Here is a 20581-nt window from a genome sequence, read left to right on the forward strand (position 1 = left end):
GGAAGGCTTTAGTAGGTCATGTCTACTTGAGGTTACTGCCTTCAATCAAACAAACTCTTCGGTTGTATAATCTATACTTCTTTAGTAAGATTATAAATGTGAAAGTAGCTGTCTGTCTGTCGCTCGTTCACTGCCAAACCAATGAACCGAATTTGACAAAATTTGGTATGAAGCAAATTTGAACTCCAAGAAAGGACATAGACTACTTTTTTTGCCTAACACGTGACCAACCCCTAAACGCGAGCGAAGCCGCGGGCGACAACTAGTATTAGTATATATTACTATTCGCAAACCATTTTGTAAAACAAGCTTTTATTTAAATTCACCTTTTAGTAAGTGTGGGTCAAATCTTGTAACTGAATTTTAAACAGGCTCCACCCTAACTGGTTGAGCTAAAATTTTGCATATACTTTTGGTGTTCGTGACAATACACGCTCAGTATAACATATTCTAATTCGTTAAAAATGTCAGCCAAATGAAAAAATATTATAATAATATACACTGAATATCCTACTGAGATTCATTCTAAAGATTTTCCAACCATTTACTATTCTAGAGTACTCTTCTAGAAGCAAGTAGATACACAATAAAACGTTCAGTTTCTGAAACTATGATCAAAATCAGATTACTTATTTAGCTTTAATCTGAATGCTCATTGGTCACCTATTACGTCATCGGCTGCCACCGACCAATAACCATTCAGAACAAAGATTCATTAGTTAATTTGACTTTGATCACCGTTTTGGAATTTGAGGTATGTATTGTAGTAGTTTATTTGTACATTGGTGGACTATTTTTAAAGAAAAATAAAATTGAAATGTTTTTTTGTTCGTTGTTTGGTTGCAATAAATTTGTGTTTTCAAGTCTCCTTTGTAAATATGTATGTAATTTATAATAATAATATCGTTCTTCTAAATTAATTTCGGCTTGAAGCAGCCGCCTTAGTTTTGATGATGTACTCTATTTCCTTACCGGTTAAGTGAAGAGAATTCCTAAAGATAATGGAGTTCTTACGATAGAAGTAAAATATAATCTCTAGTATTTAAATTATTTCCGGGCTCAAAGGTGATTTTTAAAGTTTGTGAAAAAAATATATCATTGAAATTTGATACACTCATGCCTTTGGCGGAGTAATTGCATCTAATTAGTGACGTCACACCATTAATACAAATGAGTATACAATTTTCATGATGACGAGGAAGTGTTCATATGGTCAAGTTTGATTTATTCTCGTGGAAGGATAGTTCCTTTAATTTTAAACCAGCTTCACTAATAGCGTATTTTTGATCTGTCGAGTCATTTTCCATATAATTTATTAGTGGAAGGAACTTTTTAGGTTTTAGTATTAAGTTAATATCTTCGCGCCGTAACCAAGACAAAAAAATAAAGATTAATGTAAGCTTTAATATCAGATATAGCTATTTTTCTACAAGATGTCTCAATGGATCAACGGTTTACTGGTTTTCCATCGGTATTAAATCAAAAATCAAAATATACTTTATTCAAGTAGGTTTTTGCAAGCACTTTTGAATCGTCATTTAACAAACTATATTAAGTGAAGCTACCACCGGTTCGGAATGTAGATTCTACCGAGAAGAACCGGCAAGAAACTCAGTAGTTACTCTTATTCAACATTTGAAAATACAGTCATGTTAGTTAAATGAAATGATATATGTATGTAATATATCCTGCTTGGAAGTCAACAAGCATTAACTCCACGCTTTTTTATCATCTTGTATCAAATAATAAGCCTTCTTTACCGATGTATTTTTTACAAATGATTTGAATTTATGAAACGACAAAGTTAAAGTTGCAGGTTCGATAATGACACCTCGAGTTCGTACTCTGATACAAGTTTTACGTTTACCTAATGAAAAATAAATCTATGCAGTGAAGGTACAGGGTTATATCTTCATAATTTATTTATGTAATAATTACAAAATTGCCTATAGTTACTTCTGAATCGTTGATTGTCCAACAATTGCTGTTTACCTTTAATAATTTATACATAATCATATTTGTTTATAATGCCTGAGGCTAAATTACTAACTAATGAAATATAAGCAGGTAAATAATTTATTATTCGAGAAGAAGTTTTTTACTAATCATAGTCAAAGTACATGTATGTATGTTTATGGATTGTTAACCGAATTCAAAGAAAGAAGGAGGTTCTCAATTTGGTTGTATGTCTTTTTTTATTTGTTACCTCAGAAATCAGACATTTATGCACAGATTTGGTAAAGTATTTATTTGTTTGGGAGAATTTACTTACCGTTTCCCATATATGGAAAAACATTTTCATCTGATACATTCAGATTTCCGCCCGAGGTTTGCTTCACCGCCGAGCAGAAGTATTTATAAGCATATTTATAAGAAGCATATTAAAGCAAGCAAGCACTTATATGGTACTTGCCTGGGTTTCAACCCGCAAGCTTCACGTGTTCTTGCCAGCGAGACATCTCGGTTTAGTTAATAAAACTGTAAACGATGCGTTGCACTAAGTTGCGGCGACTGAGAGCGTTAACGCTCCGTGGTATTTCATACAAATATTCGCAGTATGCCACGCGTGGTACTGCGATGTTGTCCGATGATGCACCAGACGTGTGACGGACAAGGAGACCAGGAAGACGTTTTTATCGTAACTCTGGACCAGCGAAGCAACTAATTTAAAATGATTTAAATGACAACTATACATATTTATGTAACTCCATTGTCATTCGGAGACTGATGTGTCAAACTGACGCCCTAAACGCTGAACATTACGTCGCAGCGGCGGCGTTGCGTTGTGATTTGATGCTTGTGCACTCCAAGAGTTAAAATCGTGTGTGGCCTCACTCATAGACGATTATTGTTTTTGCCTTTAAAGATACCCATTAACGGTATATTTTAAATTATCTTATTTATTTCCTTAACCTTAAAGTTTGATCCATAAGTAAATAAATGGACAGATATATAAAATATGACATTTAAAATATATTTATCTATTCTACGAAGGCTCGTTACATCAAACGGGTATTTTAATAAATCATTCTCTGTATATCGATTGTTAATTATTTATTATGCGATTTATTTCCTTAATATTCATTATGAGTCCGTCCTTTGATTTCTTCGCAATTAATAATTCAAATTTAGAATTATCTTGACATTTGATTAATTATTTTTTAATCGTTTAGTTTTAAGGTCGAATTATTTGGTATTCGAATATAAGTCAGCTATTGTTAGATACACTGGTTCGCACAATCTTCGAATCGCAATACAAAAAAACTAAGTACAGCTGTTTGGTGTTAGAATAAGTGATGAAGTCCTTCCACCAAGTAAATTAAATATATGAGGTTTTATTTTATTAAATGTTCTTAATGTTTTTAAATGTTCTTTATATATTGAAGACGTATTTTAGTCATGAACATAGAAGCATAATCTAAAACGTATTATCATACCTCGGATTATGAAACAAAAGGTAGATGGAGTTCGTGCGTTTCCTGGTCGCTTGTGTAGTAAATTAATCATTTCTTAATACGTCAATAATTAATAACTAAAATGACAGTACTTCAATTAAGATAAGGTAAAAAACAAGGTAAAAAAAACTTATTGAGTACCCACAGTAATTATCCTATAATTAATAAATAATATAAATAAATATTCGCTTAAACTTTGTCACTTGGAGAAGTAATCTCACTGATATCACAAGATATTTATTATACAAGACCGAAAGATCTGAAACCACGAAATTGATGTTTAAACAATTATAATCAAAGAAACCCTATAAATAATAATTAAAAAAAAGGGATACATAGAATTTCGTTAAGAAGATAAATATATATTTATTCATTATTTTGATTACACATATTAACGCAATATATGGTATGCGCGTTACGCACACACAAGTTAGTAGGGAAAAGCAAAGGAGGGCCCATAATGGCACGGTGTCTTGACGTCTAACGTCATGTCGACGTACGATTTCGTCATACTCCCAAGGCGCGCTAATTAATATTTCATATCAAAAACATTAGCTTCGTTTTAATTATGGCTCAGGCCTTATACAATAACAGTAGTAAATTTGACCAATTAGTATAAGGCCTAATATTTTGTATAAATATCTTAAATGTTTAATTTTAATGAAGACACAAGACCTTGTCATCTTCACGCGTTGGCTCAGTGTTAAATTGCCTAAAAAATATATTATGAAAATGTTATTCATAATATATTATGAATTCTAATGGGCGATAAAAAAATATTTGAATTTGGAATGTAAATATAGTGCTCTAGATACCGGATTAAATTGGTAATAAATATACATTTTATTTTGAATGAATTATTATTTATATAAGATCATTATTATAGTTTAATAATAAAGTTATTTACTTATCACGTTAATGCAGATCATTCTTTAAAAAGTTACTTTTACGAGCATCTTACGTGAAATGTTGAAAACTGATTTACGCTGATACGCGCCGGTTTGTTGCTTAGGACAGACGCGAGTATCATAATTATTATATTCAGATATTGCACGATCGTGTTCGGCGGTGAGTTTAGAGTTTGTTCTAAGAATTAAAAAGTAACTAAAAATAAAGTTAAATAGAGTGAGAGTGTTAAGAAATAACGCGTTTTACACGACACGTGACTGAAGTTAAACTTGCGTAAGGAACGATTCATTTTTAAATAAAAGAAACCTAGAAACGCTTCCAAATAAACTTCAGCTTAACATTTTATCATTAAAATGAAATAATCGGTATAAGTTTTCGAAAAAAAATATTTGATTTTTCATTTATCATTGTTGAGAGTGAATCATACTGAATAAAAGTTCTATAGATCCGTATATCACGTAATATAATATTTGACATCGTAACGTGTGCAGGTGCTTTGCGACACGCTGACGAAACGTATGGCATTTGCGCCCGCGCAGACGAGACCAACACTAAATGTCAGGCTTTCGTGTTAGATATGATAGTATAAATATTTGTAATAAATACATATTTTGACATGGTATTTAGTTATGAATACATATGTGTGAGTTTTAAAATAAATATTACTATATTTGGAAATTATATCACGAATGTAATTAACATTTATTAAACATAATTGAACTTATCTTATAATTGACTTCATTATATTTTATGTTATTATGTAAAATTTTGTGATTCATTTTTTTTTTAAATATTATATAGTAAGGCAGCTTGATATCGACTACGTAATAAGGAGTCGTCACCATCGCCCATTATTACTGGGACAGCGTCGATACACCGTTAACAAAACTTAGAATTAACGTCCCTTGTAACTGTGATAACACTTGCTCACTCAATCTTCAGTTATTAAGACGTCTGTTAAGACGACAACAAAGATAGTACTGCTATTTTTTTTAGCATTGATCGTGGGTTATGTTGTGGTAAAATGACATCATTGCCAACAGACATTGGCACCGTTACAAATTTAAAACATTCCAGGTTACATCGCCATGTACCACCAACCTTGGGACTAAGATGTTACGTCCCTTGTGCCTGTAGTTACACTGGCTCATTCGATTTTGAAATCGGAACACAAGTATACTAAATGCTGCAGCTTGGCGGTAGGATATCTATAGATGGGGTGGTAATTACCCAAGCCAGCTTGCACAAAGTCCAAGTATTTGGTCCTTTACAAAAAACAGCAAATTTTTACAATTTCGAACATTAATTAAAATGTGAATTCACACATCTATAAATTATGCAATGAATCTTCATTTTTTTAAGTGTCACGAATAACAAGAAGATAAAAATAAAAACTGGTTTGTGGAGAACAATAAATGCTTAAAATACTAATGTCTTGTAGCATTTTTTAAATTCTTGACGGTAAAAACAAAGGTTTTATATATCATTATCTCCTAAAACAAAAAGGCAATATGAACATATAAAATGTTATATGTTTGAAAATGTCTTTTGCAACATCAAAAATAAAAATATTTTATACCGATACTGTTTTTTTTTTATTTCAATATTAAATATTTTATTATATTCAATTTAAATATTATAGATCTATTGTAATTCGTTCTAATACTCCACTTTATTGTTAGAGGATTTTTTACATTTGAATGTTGATACGACCGCTTGAGAAGTTCATGTTATATAAGATACCATACATTCTAAGTGTGCTTAGAATTAGAAATAAGACGACTGAACTCAGGGTCGTGAGTTCAAATCCGGCCAAACACCTTTGCATGTGATGTGGACTATAATTTGGGTCATTAATCTGAAGAAATTACCGTAAGCAATATACGTTTAGCTAATTTGAGAATTTAGTATATTAAACGTATAGATTTTATTTGCAATACCTAAATAGGCATAGTTGAGAAGTACCATTATATAATTAAACAAGTTGTCACTCGTGGCTTTGCTTCACGGATTTTTTGTCAGGTAAAAAAATAAGTATGTCATTTCTTGGAGTTGGAGCTTGCTTTAGACAAAATTTCATCAAATTTGACTCAGTGGTTTAGTTGTGAAAGAGCAACAAACAGACAGACACACATAGTTACTTTCATATTTATAATATTAGACTAGATGTGTATTTATAATATTACAGTGTGGTTAGTTAAGTGCATAAACTAGTATCAAACTATTTGAAACAAGTATAGTTTGCATTTAAAGATTTTTATCTTAAATCAACATAATATTTGACCTTTGCTGATATTTATACGCGATTTTGTAGGCTTGTAGTATTTATAGAGTATACAGAATTCGTGGTATTTCCTTACTAAGTTTTGAATACGATTAAATTATTATGATTGTTGATATTATCAATGAAAATTTTTGAAATAAAAAAAAAGAAGTTGATCAGACATTAGCTCGGCATTAAAAATTAACAATATGTTATAAATATATTATAAAGAAGGCAGGCAAACAAACAAGCCACATGCTTATAAGTGGTCACCACCGGCCATCAAGTATTCTCTAATAATAAAAATAAAAATCTAAAATGTCATGTCTCTGGTGCCTGTCATTTCAATGGCTCACTTATCCCACAGCCCGGAAACAGTAATACTCATAATCAAATCATTGAAGTTTAGGTATACTAAAATTGATTCTTGGAATTATGGTAATGCGAGTGCGCTCAAATGTTAATTAGTGAGTTCACAGACCGCCTCTTGATTATTTATTTATTATATTTAATATTATAAATAACTGGCGACCCGTCCCGGCTTCGCACGGGGGCAATGCTTATACTAAATATACAAAAGAATGTCTTACAACGTTCATAGTTTTTCAGTCGTTAGACAATACAAGCCATTATTTCTCGTAAAAAGAAAAGGATAAAAAATTGTTATTGTGGGCTATCCCTAAGATAGACATATACCATCGCGGACTTTTTAGAAGATCTTTTTAAGGTGTACAGTACTGTGATACATTATTTCGAGCTATCTCGTAGGGTTCAGCCAGCGTTTGCAATGTAAGCGCAAAAAATGTGATTATTTACGACATCACTTCAGAAACCTCAAAAATAATCAGCGTTTCTTTACTATATTGTGCATGTATTATACATATAAACCTTCCTCTTAAATCAAACTATCTATTAAAAAAAAACGCATAAAAATCCATTCTGTAATTTTAAAGATCTAAGCATACACAGGGACAGACAGCGGTAAGTGACTTTGTTTTATACTATGTAATGATCATAGCGATATATACGAGATATACAAAACCGCTGAATCTCTTCTACTGGTTCTTAGTTCTAAGGTCAGGGTATTTTCTTTTTGGAACAAGTAGTAGTTCTACAATGACTAATCAATAAGTAAGTTTAATACTTCTATCTATACTAATAAATGAGTAGCAATTTTTCTTATATCTAACTGAAAACGATTAAACCGACAAGATACAGCGAGATACTCAGACAGGATATATATTAAAACTAACTTGACTATTGTGTAATGTATAAGTTTTCTGGCACTTTCCGACAGTAATGAAGCGAAATTATTGTACAAATTAACTAACAAATGTTTACGTTTAAGAAAATAAAAATGTAAAAAGTTTATTGTGTAACGAATAGAGCGACATAGTCACAAATGGTGACTAAGCTCTATAAATATATAAATAAATTAAAAAAAAAAGATACAGCGAGTTTTGGAGGGTTAAGTATATAGTGTATGGTCAAGCAGGATAACGACTGACGATGGAGTTAATTTGTATTTAATAAAGTAATTAGAATGTATTAAAAAACTAAATTTATTTATTTTTTATTAAATATACTTTTATTTCACAATACAATTTGAAGTTGCAACACTCATCATTTAATCGTGTCTAACGTTTACGATATTTCAACATTTTTAATCACAAAAATGGTCATTAAGAAACAATTTTAAATTCATTTAATTTTTCCTAACAGTTGCTTATTTCGAGTCATAAATCTTCAATTTTTTTTTCTTAATTAGTTAATAAAATGTAAAAGGATTAAAGACGCGATTACAATACGACCTTAACACAGTGAAGTGACAAATATTGAAGGAAGTAGGTCAAGGACGCCACGCTTTTTATAAATTTAATTGACGTTTCACGAATATATATTAACAAACTATATGGTCATCCTGAATTTGTACGGGCAGTTTCACTTAACTCAGTAACACCTTATTAGAAACAAGTTTTCGCGTGGCATCGCTCGCGCTTTAGGTGCTGGTCGTGGTCAGGAGTTAGCCATAAAAAGTCTATGTCCTACCTTGGACTTTAAGCTCGTTTCATACCAAATTTTATCAAATCTGTTTCGTGAAAAAACAGAAAGTCAAAGTAACTTTCACATTCAAAATATTAGTATAAATGTTTTGATACACTTTTACGATTTAGCTCTTTAAAATGATCTTTTTCAAAACTTGGAAAGATCCAAGTCGCGTCGCAGTCACATTCTTTCCTGTTTACCTATTTACATATATTTGTCTATGGTATGTTCCTTGTTTTATAAAACAGATATATAAGGCTCTTGGTATGCATTGAAGACATCTGGTATGCAAGGTCACGAGTCGTTCTATTTTATCGATTGATGATGAGATCGATCGAACTCATTGCATACATTTGCGCATCATCTGATACCGAATAACTATGGAAGCTTGTAATTAAAACGTTAACGTATGAAATATTTAAACATTTATTTTTACATATGTGATTAGAATTGTATGTAAAAAAAAAAAAAACAAAATAATTATTTTGACATTGTCCATTGAAACTTGTGTTGACAGTTATTTTACACAGATAATTATTTAAAATTAAATTATAGCTATTTATCTAGCTTGCTTCACATATTTTTATTATCTATGCAATATTTAATCGGTTGACGGTAGAATACAATAAAAACGAATTAAAACGTACCAAATCAAACTTTACAGTAATTTTATTATTGGAAACATAAAGTTCTATCTTTAAAAATCCAGAGAAGGCTACGTTCCTCGTAAAACCATAAACGCTGTACCTGAACTCTTTGGTTTCGTGTCAAATTCGCTATCCTATCGTATTATGGGAATCAGGGAATAGAGAGAGCATCCGTGTTTGTCAAACATCTGTGGGCTTGTGTCCGGCGCAATTGGTTAGAACGTCTTGGTAGAAATGCCCGTCGAAGTTAATTTCTTGTACATGCCATTTCCGTTATTTTTATGTTCCGTGGCTCGTGTTTGTGTATCCGTATTCAAGGCAAATAATTTAAGGTGAACGTTATTTAATATTTGTGTCATATTTATCTTCGTACGCATATTAATGGAATAAAATATTTGAACATGTGTAAGTGTTTTGAATTTTGATTAAGCTCACGACCTTTAACACTATTTGGAGTGACTTATTATTTAATTAAATAATTAAGATATTTAGGAAATTCAATATAAGTGAAAAAATGGGAATCAAACAAATACTTTTGACCTCTGCGGTTCCTACGGTTAGAAGAAAATAATATTCTAAGTTCTAGTATTTTTCTGTTACTAAATATAAATTTTATTCCTATTTTATTGTTGACGCTGGGAGGCGTTAAACAGTGAAGCTCCTTGAGTAATAGTGCTGAATCCCTCTAAACCAGCTTCAAGCAATATAGTTATACATAAACGTATAAAGTTGTATTTAATTGCAATGTAATGTAATTATTAGAGACAGGTATGAGCAATCAATTAAAAAGTTGCACTAAAGTTAATATTAATAATATTGTAAGGCATTTTGTTTCTTTAAATAATAATTGAGCAATATTATGTCAGCATTCCTCGTAAAACGTTAAGGATTTTAACGATTTGAAGGGTGTTATGCAAAAGTGATTCACGCGGAGAGTCCGCGACTGAAATGAATCAGTGTGTGGGGCAATCGCGCATCTTAGATCACAATGATATTGTGCGTGGGCGCCGACAGTAAATATCTTGCATAATGTTGTCACTTGCTTATATTAGCGCGGTACATTACTTTCTGGGTAAAAAATTACGAAATCAGTAGCGCACCAATTAATATGCAATTTTTTTCAAAAGGATTTTTTTTACAATTTATTTGTATGCTTATATGAAAAATACTTTAAAATGAATTGTTTACTCTATTCGTATACAAAATTTGATCAGTTATTGTGAGCGCCACTAAAACATGGTTATTAATACTATATTATGGATATAAATAATCGAAACATTAGGTTATTCAATCCCTAATATTGAATTTAAGTTAGGAAAGCCAGTTAAAACGAATGCACAAAATTTTGTAAAACAAAGTCCTCTGCGTTTGTCTATCTGTAGGTTTTGTGTAAATTGACTTTTTTTATGATATCGGTAGGCGGACGAGTAAATGTGCCAACTGATGGTATGTGGTGACCACCGCCCATAGACAATGGCGCTGTAAGAAATATTAAACATTCCTTACATCAACAATGCGCCATCAACCCTGGGAAGTAAGATCAACCGGAACACAAAAATACCGAGTACTACTGTTTGGCGGTACAATATCTGATGAGTGACTGAATTGTGATCGTTGAAGATGGCGTGCACCGAGTAAAGCAATAGAGTCATATTATGTATTGTAATACAAATGAAAATCCTTCATCGAACCGTGCGCAGCTGGGACGAGTGGCTAGTTTTACGATAGAAGTTGCTTATTTAATGAACTCATTTGTTGAGTGATTACTTTAGTATGCCGCGGATTTTAAGACCTTGGAAGACCCTGGGAAGAGACAATGTTTGAAAATTAACAGTTTCACATCAGTGCGGTGCAGTGTAGAGAGTACGTTCATCTGGTAGGTGTCACACCTTATCTTTACTAATATTACAAATGCGAAAGTATCTCTGTCTGTCTGTCTGTTACGTTTTCACGGTTACCAATCAACGGAATTTAATGAAATTTGGTATGCAAGCTTGAATCTAAAGGAATTTTTATATCTTAAACGTACGACTGACCCCCTCCCTCCTCCTAGCACACCGGCGAAGCTGCAGCCTACTATAGTCTCATATGTCTGGATGCCGACCGATCGTTCTATGACACTGGGGAAAGATAGAGTGCACCTGTGTCTGCGTACATATTTGTGCATGATATTATGACCTTGGATAATCTATGTTGGGAATGGCTGTGGTTGATGAATGGTGATGATTGGCAAATTGCCAGAGCAGAAATTAGTTAGACGATCATCAACCTGTAATAGATATTTATTGTAAGACACATAGAGTACAGACATTAGTATAGTTGGAACTAAAAGCTAGATTATCGCGACCATCAAGAAGTTTTATTATGTTAAATTAACATTAAAAAAACTTAATATACACAACAATATGTTTGTTCAAAAATAAATGTAATCTCATTTAATATAATAGCTTTCAACTACAAAGTAGGTCTTAAGTTCAAATCAAACGTGGAGGTGGCCATTGGGTCTCCGTTTTGATTACGCCAATTTATTTATGCACGTGTATGGTGCATAGTATTTTATTTGAGAATGTTGATTGAGATATCATTGGTAAAGCGAAGATAGGATTATAAAATTGACTGGAGAGGTAACTGTGATATTAAACGGTCTAAAAATTTGGTTAACATGTAAAAGTTATATTGTTTCCGATAAAACCATAGTTTTAAAAAGCTCTTGTATTTGTTTAATAAATGTAGCTCCATCTCGTAATACTTTACACAAATAACTTACACAGTAAATACAAATGTATATTATAAAAGCAGGAACAGATGTCAACTAGCACGTGATTAGAATGTATTTTATTGCTAAGTAGCATATTTTTTAAATAAGTAATTTAGAAGTATTGTGGATTAAAAAAAAATAAAATGAGTGCAAGTACAAGTTGTATTCAATATTTTCTGGGACATTTAACGTCTATAGATGTCATAACAATACTTAGGTATTGTATCTAGTCTACTGGGGCAGTTCTACTTATTTATAATGTTTACGATTTATTCTGATAAAAATGTAACAGCTCAAACGTAACCGGCGTACACATTTTCTATTTTATAAAGGTTACGATACGTTCCTGATTCTAATCCGATCTTCTACCAAACCGCTACTGAAACGTTGTGCTATTAGAATAGGAAAATGTTCAAACGGCAATTATTGCGTTACGAATTGATTGCGATAGAATTGGTCCCCCGTCTCTTGAAGTGTTACTCGAAGGCCTAGAACATAATAATTGTTAATTTATGTCCTTTAGTGTATATGTTTTACAATGGACATGTGAAAGGTTTTTATTCGATTCGTATTTTTTTTATAATTTCGACATTAGGTTCATACAAATTTATAACTCTCGGCTTAACACAGCATCAAAGGTTAATTCATCAGGCTAATATTCAACGACAAAGTTTCATCAATAAGTCATTAGGATTTAATGAATGGCGCCTCGTACAATGTATTTCAAATGTATTAAATGTCTAATAGATTATACATTTAAGTGTTTTTTTAATCGTGTCATTAAACTCGAATAAAATAATTAAATCTATGATTAGAGTGAGAAATATATGTTGCACATGGGAGAGCAACAGCTCTACTTGATGAGAAGTTATCTAATGAAATATTTGATCGTTTCACGCATTACCCTAAAGTCTAGTTAAATAAATATTTAAATCGAAATTTGATAAAGTTGTTTCTAAAACACAATATATCAAACTTTCATGAGTATCAACCTATCCTGAGCGTTAAAATACACTATTATAAAACTAAGAACTACTTAACCGATAAAGATAAAATCCACGTGAATTTTAATCGACTTATAAAAAAGAGATTAATCTAAATCTCCATTTGAATGCGTAAACCGTATAAATTACCTCTACAATATAAATATTGATTTAATAAATTAATTAATTATTAGTAATAATTATTCATTTCGAAAATATAACATTATTTTTTTTGAAGTCGGCTAGAAAAGCCGAACTTGTATAAAACATATTTTGATTCAGATTCCATTTCGTTCTAAACTATGCGGTATTAGTAAGACTATTCCGAAAAAGGTTTTAAATAGATTCAAATGGCTTAAAGATGACAAAATGATTCGACTACTAAGTGGTCGAGGCCGTGAACAGGCCTTATAAAGAAACAAATTAAAGATTATACTCGCTAGTTTATCTTATTATTTAAAAAAAGTTATTTTGACTTTTAATCTTCATTTCGAAAAAGTTATAGACTGAATTAGTGTCGGTTTCATGGTCGTTTATCATACTCATGTAACTTTAGTCAGTATTATAAAAACTAATGTTTTTTTTTTATTGTTAACGTATTATTATTATTTCTATTCTGATCGTCTGAGGTCAGATCAATTTTGTGCAAATGGGCAATTTTTTGTCTAATTTTTTTTTTATGTTCTAGTTTGTTAATTGGTTGAACTATATCGTTGAGTTATTATACAAAAGAATGATTATATTGAACAAGGTATCCGCTTTCAGAACATTCTAGAAAACGTTAAGAATTAATGTTTAATTGTAGATTCCAAAAAAAATGTTAAAGTATGTTTCCTATATGAATATAAAAACAGGATAATGTCATGTTGCTTTGATTGATAAATAAAAGATTTTAAGCACAACAGGATTAAGACACGAACAATTAGCAATTAATTCCAGTCGGTAGACAGTACTATAGCATTTTATATATTATAAATATATGCCTATGAGATACGTTTATAACAAATAAGTCGTCCAGGAAGAGTTTCATATAAATAGTGTTAGGGAATCAATGCGCCATCTCGATGGAGCTATTATTTCTTTGTCTATTAGCAGATGAGCATCTATAAATATAAGGCAATAAATTACCTTTTGTTTCTCTACCTTGAAGGCCATTTAATCAAAACCGACGTATGTTAATACTATTTAAGCCGACTTTAAAAAAAGTATGCAGTTTGACAGATTTTTGCATGAGGAATAATATAAAATAATAGCTTCGCCGAATATTGATCGATTTTGATTATATTTCTATTTTTAAATAAAATATTCTAGTCCTAAGACTTGACTCAAAATTATTGTATTTGTATCATATTATTTTTATAAAGTTGCTTTATGTAAATTGATAAATTTCATAATATTAACAACGATTCCATATTAAGATTTCATGTAATGGAATTATTTGTGTATATATTTTTAATTCTAAGCGCACAAGTAAACATATTATAAAGTTAAGTTTTATATTTTATCTTAAAATTAATTTTATTTAATATTTTTTGTAGGTTTGTTTTCTGATGTCAAAGATTTAATTTAATTTAATTTTTGAAGTAAGTATTTTATTCTTCTATCGTCAAGAATAGGTTACGTTTTTTGGTTAATATTTACTATATGAAAGGGTTATTGAACACGTACAAATCAGTAGTATATGGAAGACAGATGGAACGATACAGATGGAGTAATAATAATATATTATTTCATTGTATGTAGCTTGTTGATAGTTTTATTTTGTGGTTACATTACAAGACTCAAACTCAAACTCAAATTCCTTTATTCGATATGGAAGCATTACACTTACTTATTAATAGTCAAGTTAAACACTACCACTCCATCCCGGGGACGAATATTTAAATTCTGACCGGGTGAGTATTCTCACTAGTAGCTTTGAATTATAACGTTGGTGATATTACACCTCTGGTCATCGGAAACCACGTTTAGCTGTTATATTTGGGCTTGATCTCTCCCCATCGTGTTAGTTTGTTGTGTCTTTGCGTATGCACCTATAATTTTACAAGCGCCTGTGCAATATAAGTTAAGGAGCAATTGATGTTTTAAAAGAAAGAGAAGATATATTAGACACTCCTTAGATTTATTTACGTTCTGTACGGACTTATAAAGATTAGTCACATGTAAGTGAAGCTTAATTTCGTATTAAGCACACTTGTTTACTTGCGTCAAAATTATTAATTTATGAATCAACATTGAACTTTGGTAATATATGGAGATGCATATTTAAATAGTTTTAAATATGCATGATAGTATCCATAACTTATGTTAGTTATATGCTTAACACGGAATAATGGTCACTATAAGTATGTTCATAGTTAACATATTGCAATAACAAATTAAATCGTAAAAATAATTTGTCACCGTGTGTAGGATGGTATTATGCATGACGACTTAAAAGGAATGAATACCTTGAAGTTATCAGAAATCAAGTGATTTTGTACAGCCTTTCGATTTCATAATACTTAAGTAAAATTAAAAAAAAATGATTTGTTTGTTGGTCGCAATGTGTAGCTTGTGTATTATTTGGTGTAGGTATGATTCCAATTGTCAATAGATTTTTATATATTTGTCTACGTAAAATTTGTAAATACTTTTTCGCCTTTCACATACTGGTTGCAATTTAACGCATTAATTATTATTATCAGTATAATCTATCGAAGTGAATTTTAGTCAATTTATAAAAACTTCAAGTTTATACCCGAATATATAATATTTCGGCTGTTTGATTTTTATTCGGATTTCAACAATAGAGGTATGATTCTTAAGGAGTGATTTATAAGGATTTTTTAAGTATAATTGAATAAGGTTTTGTGTATATTGATTGTTCTTTGAAATAAATGATGATAGTTGAAAATGTCGGAAAAATCCCGACGACTAGAACGACGTTTTACTAGTTGGCAGGAGTTAAGATATAAATGGTGTACTGTTTTCTACCGTGCGAAGCCGGAGCACGTAATTACATAAATACACTAAATTAGTAAAATATTTATCATCAAATATTTTATTTTTAGCGTTCCGTACCTAAAGGGTAAAACGGGACCCTATTAGTAAGACTCCGCTGTCCGTCCGTCTGGGGTTCTTATAGATAATAAATAGTACAGAACCCTTCGTGGGCGAGTTCGACTCGCACTTGACCGGCTTTGTAACTCGTAATTTTTACCTTGGTAATAATATTCATCAATATAGAAAAATCTTTAGATAGGTATAATCAATAATTATTATATTCCGTAATTATTATATTCCGTAATTGTTACAATTGTCAGTTAAAACAGTTTGTTATCGAATGAAATCAAATATTTGAATATAGAATGTTATGTAACATTTATATTGTTAAACATCCTACACAAAGAAAGCCGATTTATCATTTTACGTTCGATGAGGTAATGACGGCATTTGAAGTGATTCAATACATGACATTAAGCCTATAGGAAGTTGATTACGATCTTTCTTTTGTTTTCTATTACACTAATCCTTATTGTATTTTGTGAACAGACTTGCTAGTGGGCCACTGGATGGTAATTTGTCATTACCGACCATAGACATTGTCATTGTAAGAACTATTAACAATCCCTTACCTACCCAATGTGTCGGCATCCGTGGGAACTAAGATGTACCTTGAAACTGTTACACTGGCTTACTTCGGCTGTTACTGTTTGGCGGTATAATAAATGATGAGTGAGTAGTACCTACTTAGAAAGGCTTGCTAAGAGCCTACCAAGTGAATTGGATATGAGTCTCCGAAATGGAAAGTAAAATTTAATGTAAATCCCACAGCTGGGCTAAGGTCTCGTCTCCTTTTTGAAGGTGAAGGTTCGAAGTTTTAATGTACATTATTCCGGTGCAGGTTTGTTGGTTGGATACACATGTGGTATATCAGACATACACCGGTTTCCTCACGATGTTTTCCTTCATCACATAATACTTAAGCATATGAAAATGTAGTGTTGTTAACACGGGTTCGAACTCACGATCCTAGGTTAAGATTCATGTGTTTTAACCACTAGACCACCGTGACTCTCGGCTTAAAAGTATGGTACCATGTTTATAATTTATGCTGAGAAGGCAGTCTGAAGGTCCTGTAATGGTAAGTGGACAGCTTTGCTTATACTCGCCGTCAATGCGCCGCCGATCAGGATATCTTAACTATTTTGATCATTAGGTATATTATTAAATTGAATATGTAGAAGGCGAGTAGCAAGTCGCGTCTATCTTAAAACTAATAAACCGTTATTTTACCAAGCCTTAGGATTTTTTTCCTATGACATTTTTCAAATAACATTAAAATCCATTAGGAAAATAATAATAATAAGTATAATCTTATGTATATAAGAGACCTTGATAGACCATATTTGATGCGAATTCTGAAACTGTTGTCGAAACTTACCTTACCTAAAATAATTTAATCCATTTTAATTGAAAACAATATATCTTATACTTCTGTGGCCTAGTCTTATTTTTGTTACCAACGGATTACTGTCGAATTTTGAAAAAACAAACGATATTTTTTTTACACGTGTAATAACAAGAACTAAGTCGATAATTCAACAAGCCTATGCATTACATACATATAAATGGTTACAATAATTAAACATATCAGTTTTATTGCATCTTGAAAACAGCGATGTAAAATGTAGGTCATAGCATATTTATATGTTACATCTTCACAGGCAAAGGTACAGAGTTCAATTTATCACCGGTGAGTGAAAGGCGATTAAATTAAAACAAATAAAACGAATATTATTTTATTTAAATAACGTCGCTAGTTCGATTTACATTTTGATAATATTTCGTAATCAAATTTCGAAAATGTTTTATCGACGCAATTTAATTTAATCTAACTTATACTTGTAAAAAATTAAAATTGAATCTAAAATTAAATTAAATTAGTTGTAATAATAAAATTAATAAATAAGTTATCCTTCAAACTAACAGCATTATGTTAAATCGCAGCCGGACATGTCGAGGAACCTTTAGTAAAGAAGATCGCTGACCGAAGATGCCTCTAAAGTCAAATGTCACAACACGGCCTTGCCGTACGAGAAGACTCAGTATAAATAGTCAGCATCTTCAACAGGTGAGCATCATTCGTTCGATTGCTTTGTAGTCAAACACACTAAAAACTTCAAAATGAAATCGGTACGTTTGTGTGTGTTTTTAACAACGGCTCAATCGAGCTTTGTTCAAATTCAGTTATTTTCAAAGTGTTCAATAATTGGATTTTTAATAAAATGATTAGCATCATTCACTTGTGGATTTTTCATTGAATTTATTGTATTAACTTTAATAATGGCTAATTTTGTTCTTTTATGTTACAGTTCATTGTTCTCGCTCTCTTCGTGGCCGTCGCCATCGCCGCTCCTGCCACCCCTGATGGCGATGCTCAAATCGTCAAGTACGAAAGCGACAACATTGGAGTCGAAGGCTACTCATACTCGTACGTAATAATTTATTATTAATGAAATGAAATTGCCTAAAACTTCATTCAATAGTGTAATAAGTATTGTACTCAACGTGACGATTTGACGAGGTGGCCCAGTAGATCATCAAATGTTTTGTGCCATGCGTTACTATGTTTTCAAGTGCATTTTTTTAAATAGATTGATCCAATATAATGTTTATGTATTTCGATTGAACCGTTTTATAATAGATGTTTGTAGCATACATTAAGTTTTGTGTTTGTTTAATTTACAGTGTTGATACCAGCAACGGCATTTCTCAGAGTGAAAACGGTGTGGTGAAGAACCCAGGAACTGAAGGCGAGGCTCTCGAAGTCCGCGGCGAGTACTCCTACCCCGGTCCAGACGGCGTTGTCTACCGCGTGAGATACATCGCCAACGAGTTGGGTTTCCAGCCTGAAGGCGATCACTTACCCAAAGCGGTTTAAACCACCTTTAATAATCCATACATCTAGTCCAAAATACTCGTCCTCTGACCTCTCCCTACTTTCCTCGTTAAGAATCAATCGTTCAAGCGATTCTGTGATATGATCCCGATTTTGTATATTTGTTAATAAACAATTACGTTTTAATTTACTTTTGTATTTTATTCCACTACTTCTTTTATTCCGTTAATACTCGCATAGCTTGCGTTGTAGACATTACAAAGTTTAAAAGTTTAAATTATAATTTTATAAAGAAATATGCTGCAGTTATCTCTGTCTAACACAATCGTATAATAAATACGTGACGTGATGTATATTGATAGAACACTAATTATAATATTATAAAAGTTAAAATAACAATCACAATAATTATTAGTACATACATTCTTTATGTGAGGAATATTTTGATCAGTTCAAAATCATTACCTATTGTTATAATATTACTTATTCGAACAACTACTTAAATAATATTGTTAATTATATACATTTATAATATACACAGCAAAATGATCAGAGTATATAATGAAGGCGATGAAATAATAAAATCATATTTCAATCGCAATTCGAAATATATTTTAATACGAAGGGTACCAAACATAATATATATTTATTGAAGATCGTCATTTTCCAGATTAATTTATATGTTAACCTCTGACATATCACAAGTTTTTTAATTCTATTTGACCGCCTCTTGCCACTCATCTGCCTATCAGCTAACTCATTAAAATTATAATGTTATCCTTGGAATCCGAAATTTTGTCGTTCTTCGAACATGTTTAGATTATTTTATAAGTTTTGATGTCGTCATAGCTATTGTGAGATAGTTTGCTTTAATAATCGGTATAAGCTTCTTATTGGTGGGTTTTCTTGCAAGTTCGTCTGGGGCCGCCTGTTCTGTCACGGTTGCGCAAATCTGGAACAGTATTTGTTTATTTTTCTGAATAACGGTTTGAATGGTTAGTGAACCAGTGACTTATTATAGGCACATGGGATATCATATCGTAAATCAAGTGGTTGGCGGCGCATTGTTGGCATATGTAATGGTTTACATTTTTTACAGAACTAGTCTTGGCCGTCAGGTAGCTCGTGTTTATTTTCTTTCTAATAAAAAAATGGTGACATTTATATAGTTATAAAGGTTCTATCAAAACAAAATTTAGAATTTGTGCTCGATATCATGTTTGACGCTACTGGCAAATGTTCTGATGTTGGAATTTAAGTCAGTTTAATATAGATAAAGCCAAGTTACCTAATATACATACTCATTGCTTCACACATGGTTTAAAATCTATTATAACTTAAATATATATACACTGGGACGTTCATAGTAAAATATCAACTTTATAAAATAAAATAGTTGTAATATTTAAAGTAATAAAACTTCAATACATTTTCTCCGCGGTATTTCAATCGATTTTTTAGTATAATAAAAAAAACTTTTGAAATAAAATACAAGCATATCTCCAATATATATTTTAACTAAACGTTTCAATAATGCTAATGTGATGTGACCATTCGGTGAACACTGGTCAAAGTCAATTCTTGAAATCAGAGATTCGTGGAATTCTTAGTATAATTTTATTTATATGAGACGAGT

At 31.3% G+C, this 20581-nt stretch overlaps 1 protein-coding gene across 1 annotated transcript; it reads left to right on the forward strand.

Annotated features, from left to right (window-relative positions):
- Nucleotides 1-18116: 18116 nt before the first annotated feature.
- LOC113395705 (flexible cuticle protein 12-like) lies at nt 18117-19135 on the forward strand. The gene is made up of 3 exons (XM_026633381.2): nt 18117-18239; nt 18419-18537; nt 18795-19135. Exons 1-3 carry the CDS (start codon nt 18231-18233, stop codon nt 18985-18987), a joined length of 321 nt encoding a protein of 106 aa, XP_026489166.1. The 5' UTR covers nt 18117-18230; the 3' UTR covers nt 18988-19135.
- The last annotated feature ends 1446 nt before the right edge of the window (nt 19136-20581 follow it).

This window comes from Vanessa tameamea, chromosome 7, assembly GCF_037043105.1.
Source record: "Vanessa tameamea isolate UH-Manoa-2023 chromosome 7, ilVanTame1 primary haplotype, whole genome shotgun sequence".
Classification (NCBI taxonomy): domain Eukaryota; kingdom Metazoa; phylum Arthropoda; class Insecta; order Lepidoptera; family Nymphalidae; genus Vanessa; species Vanessa tameamea.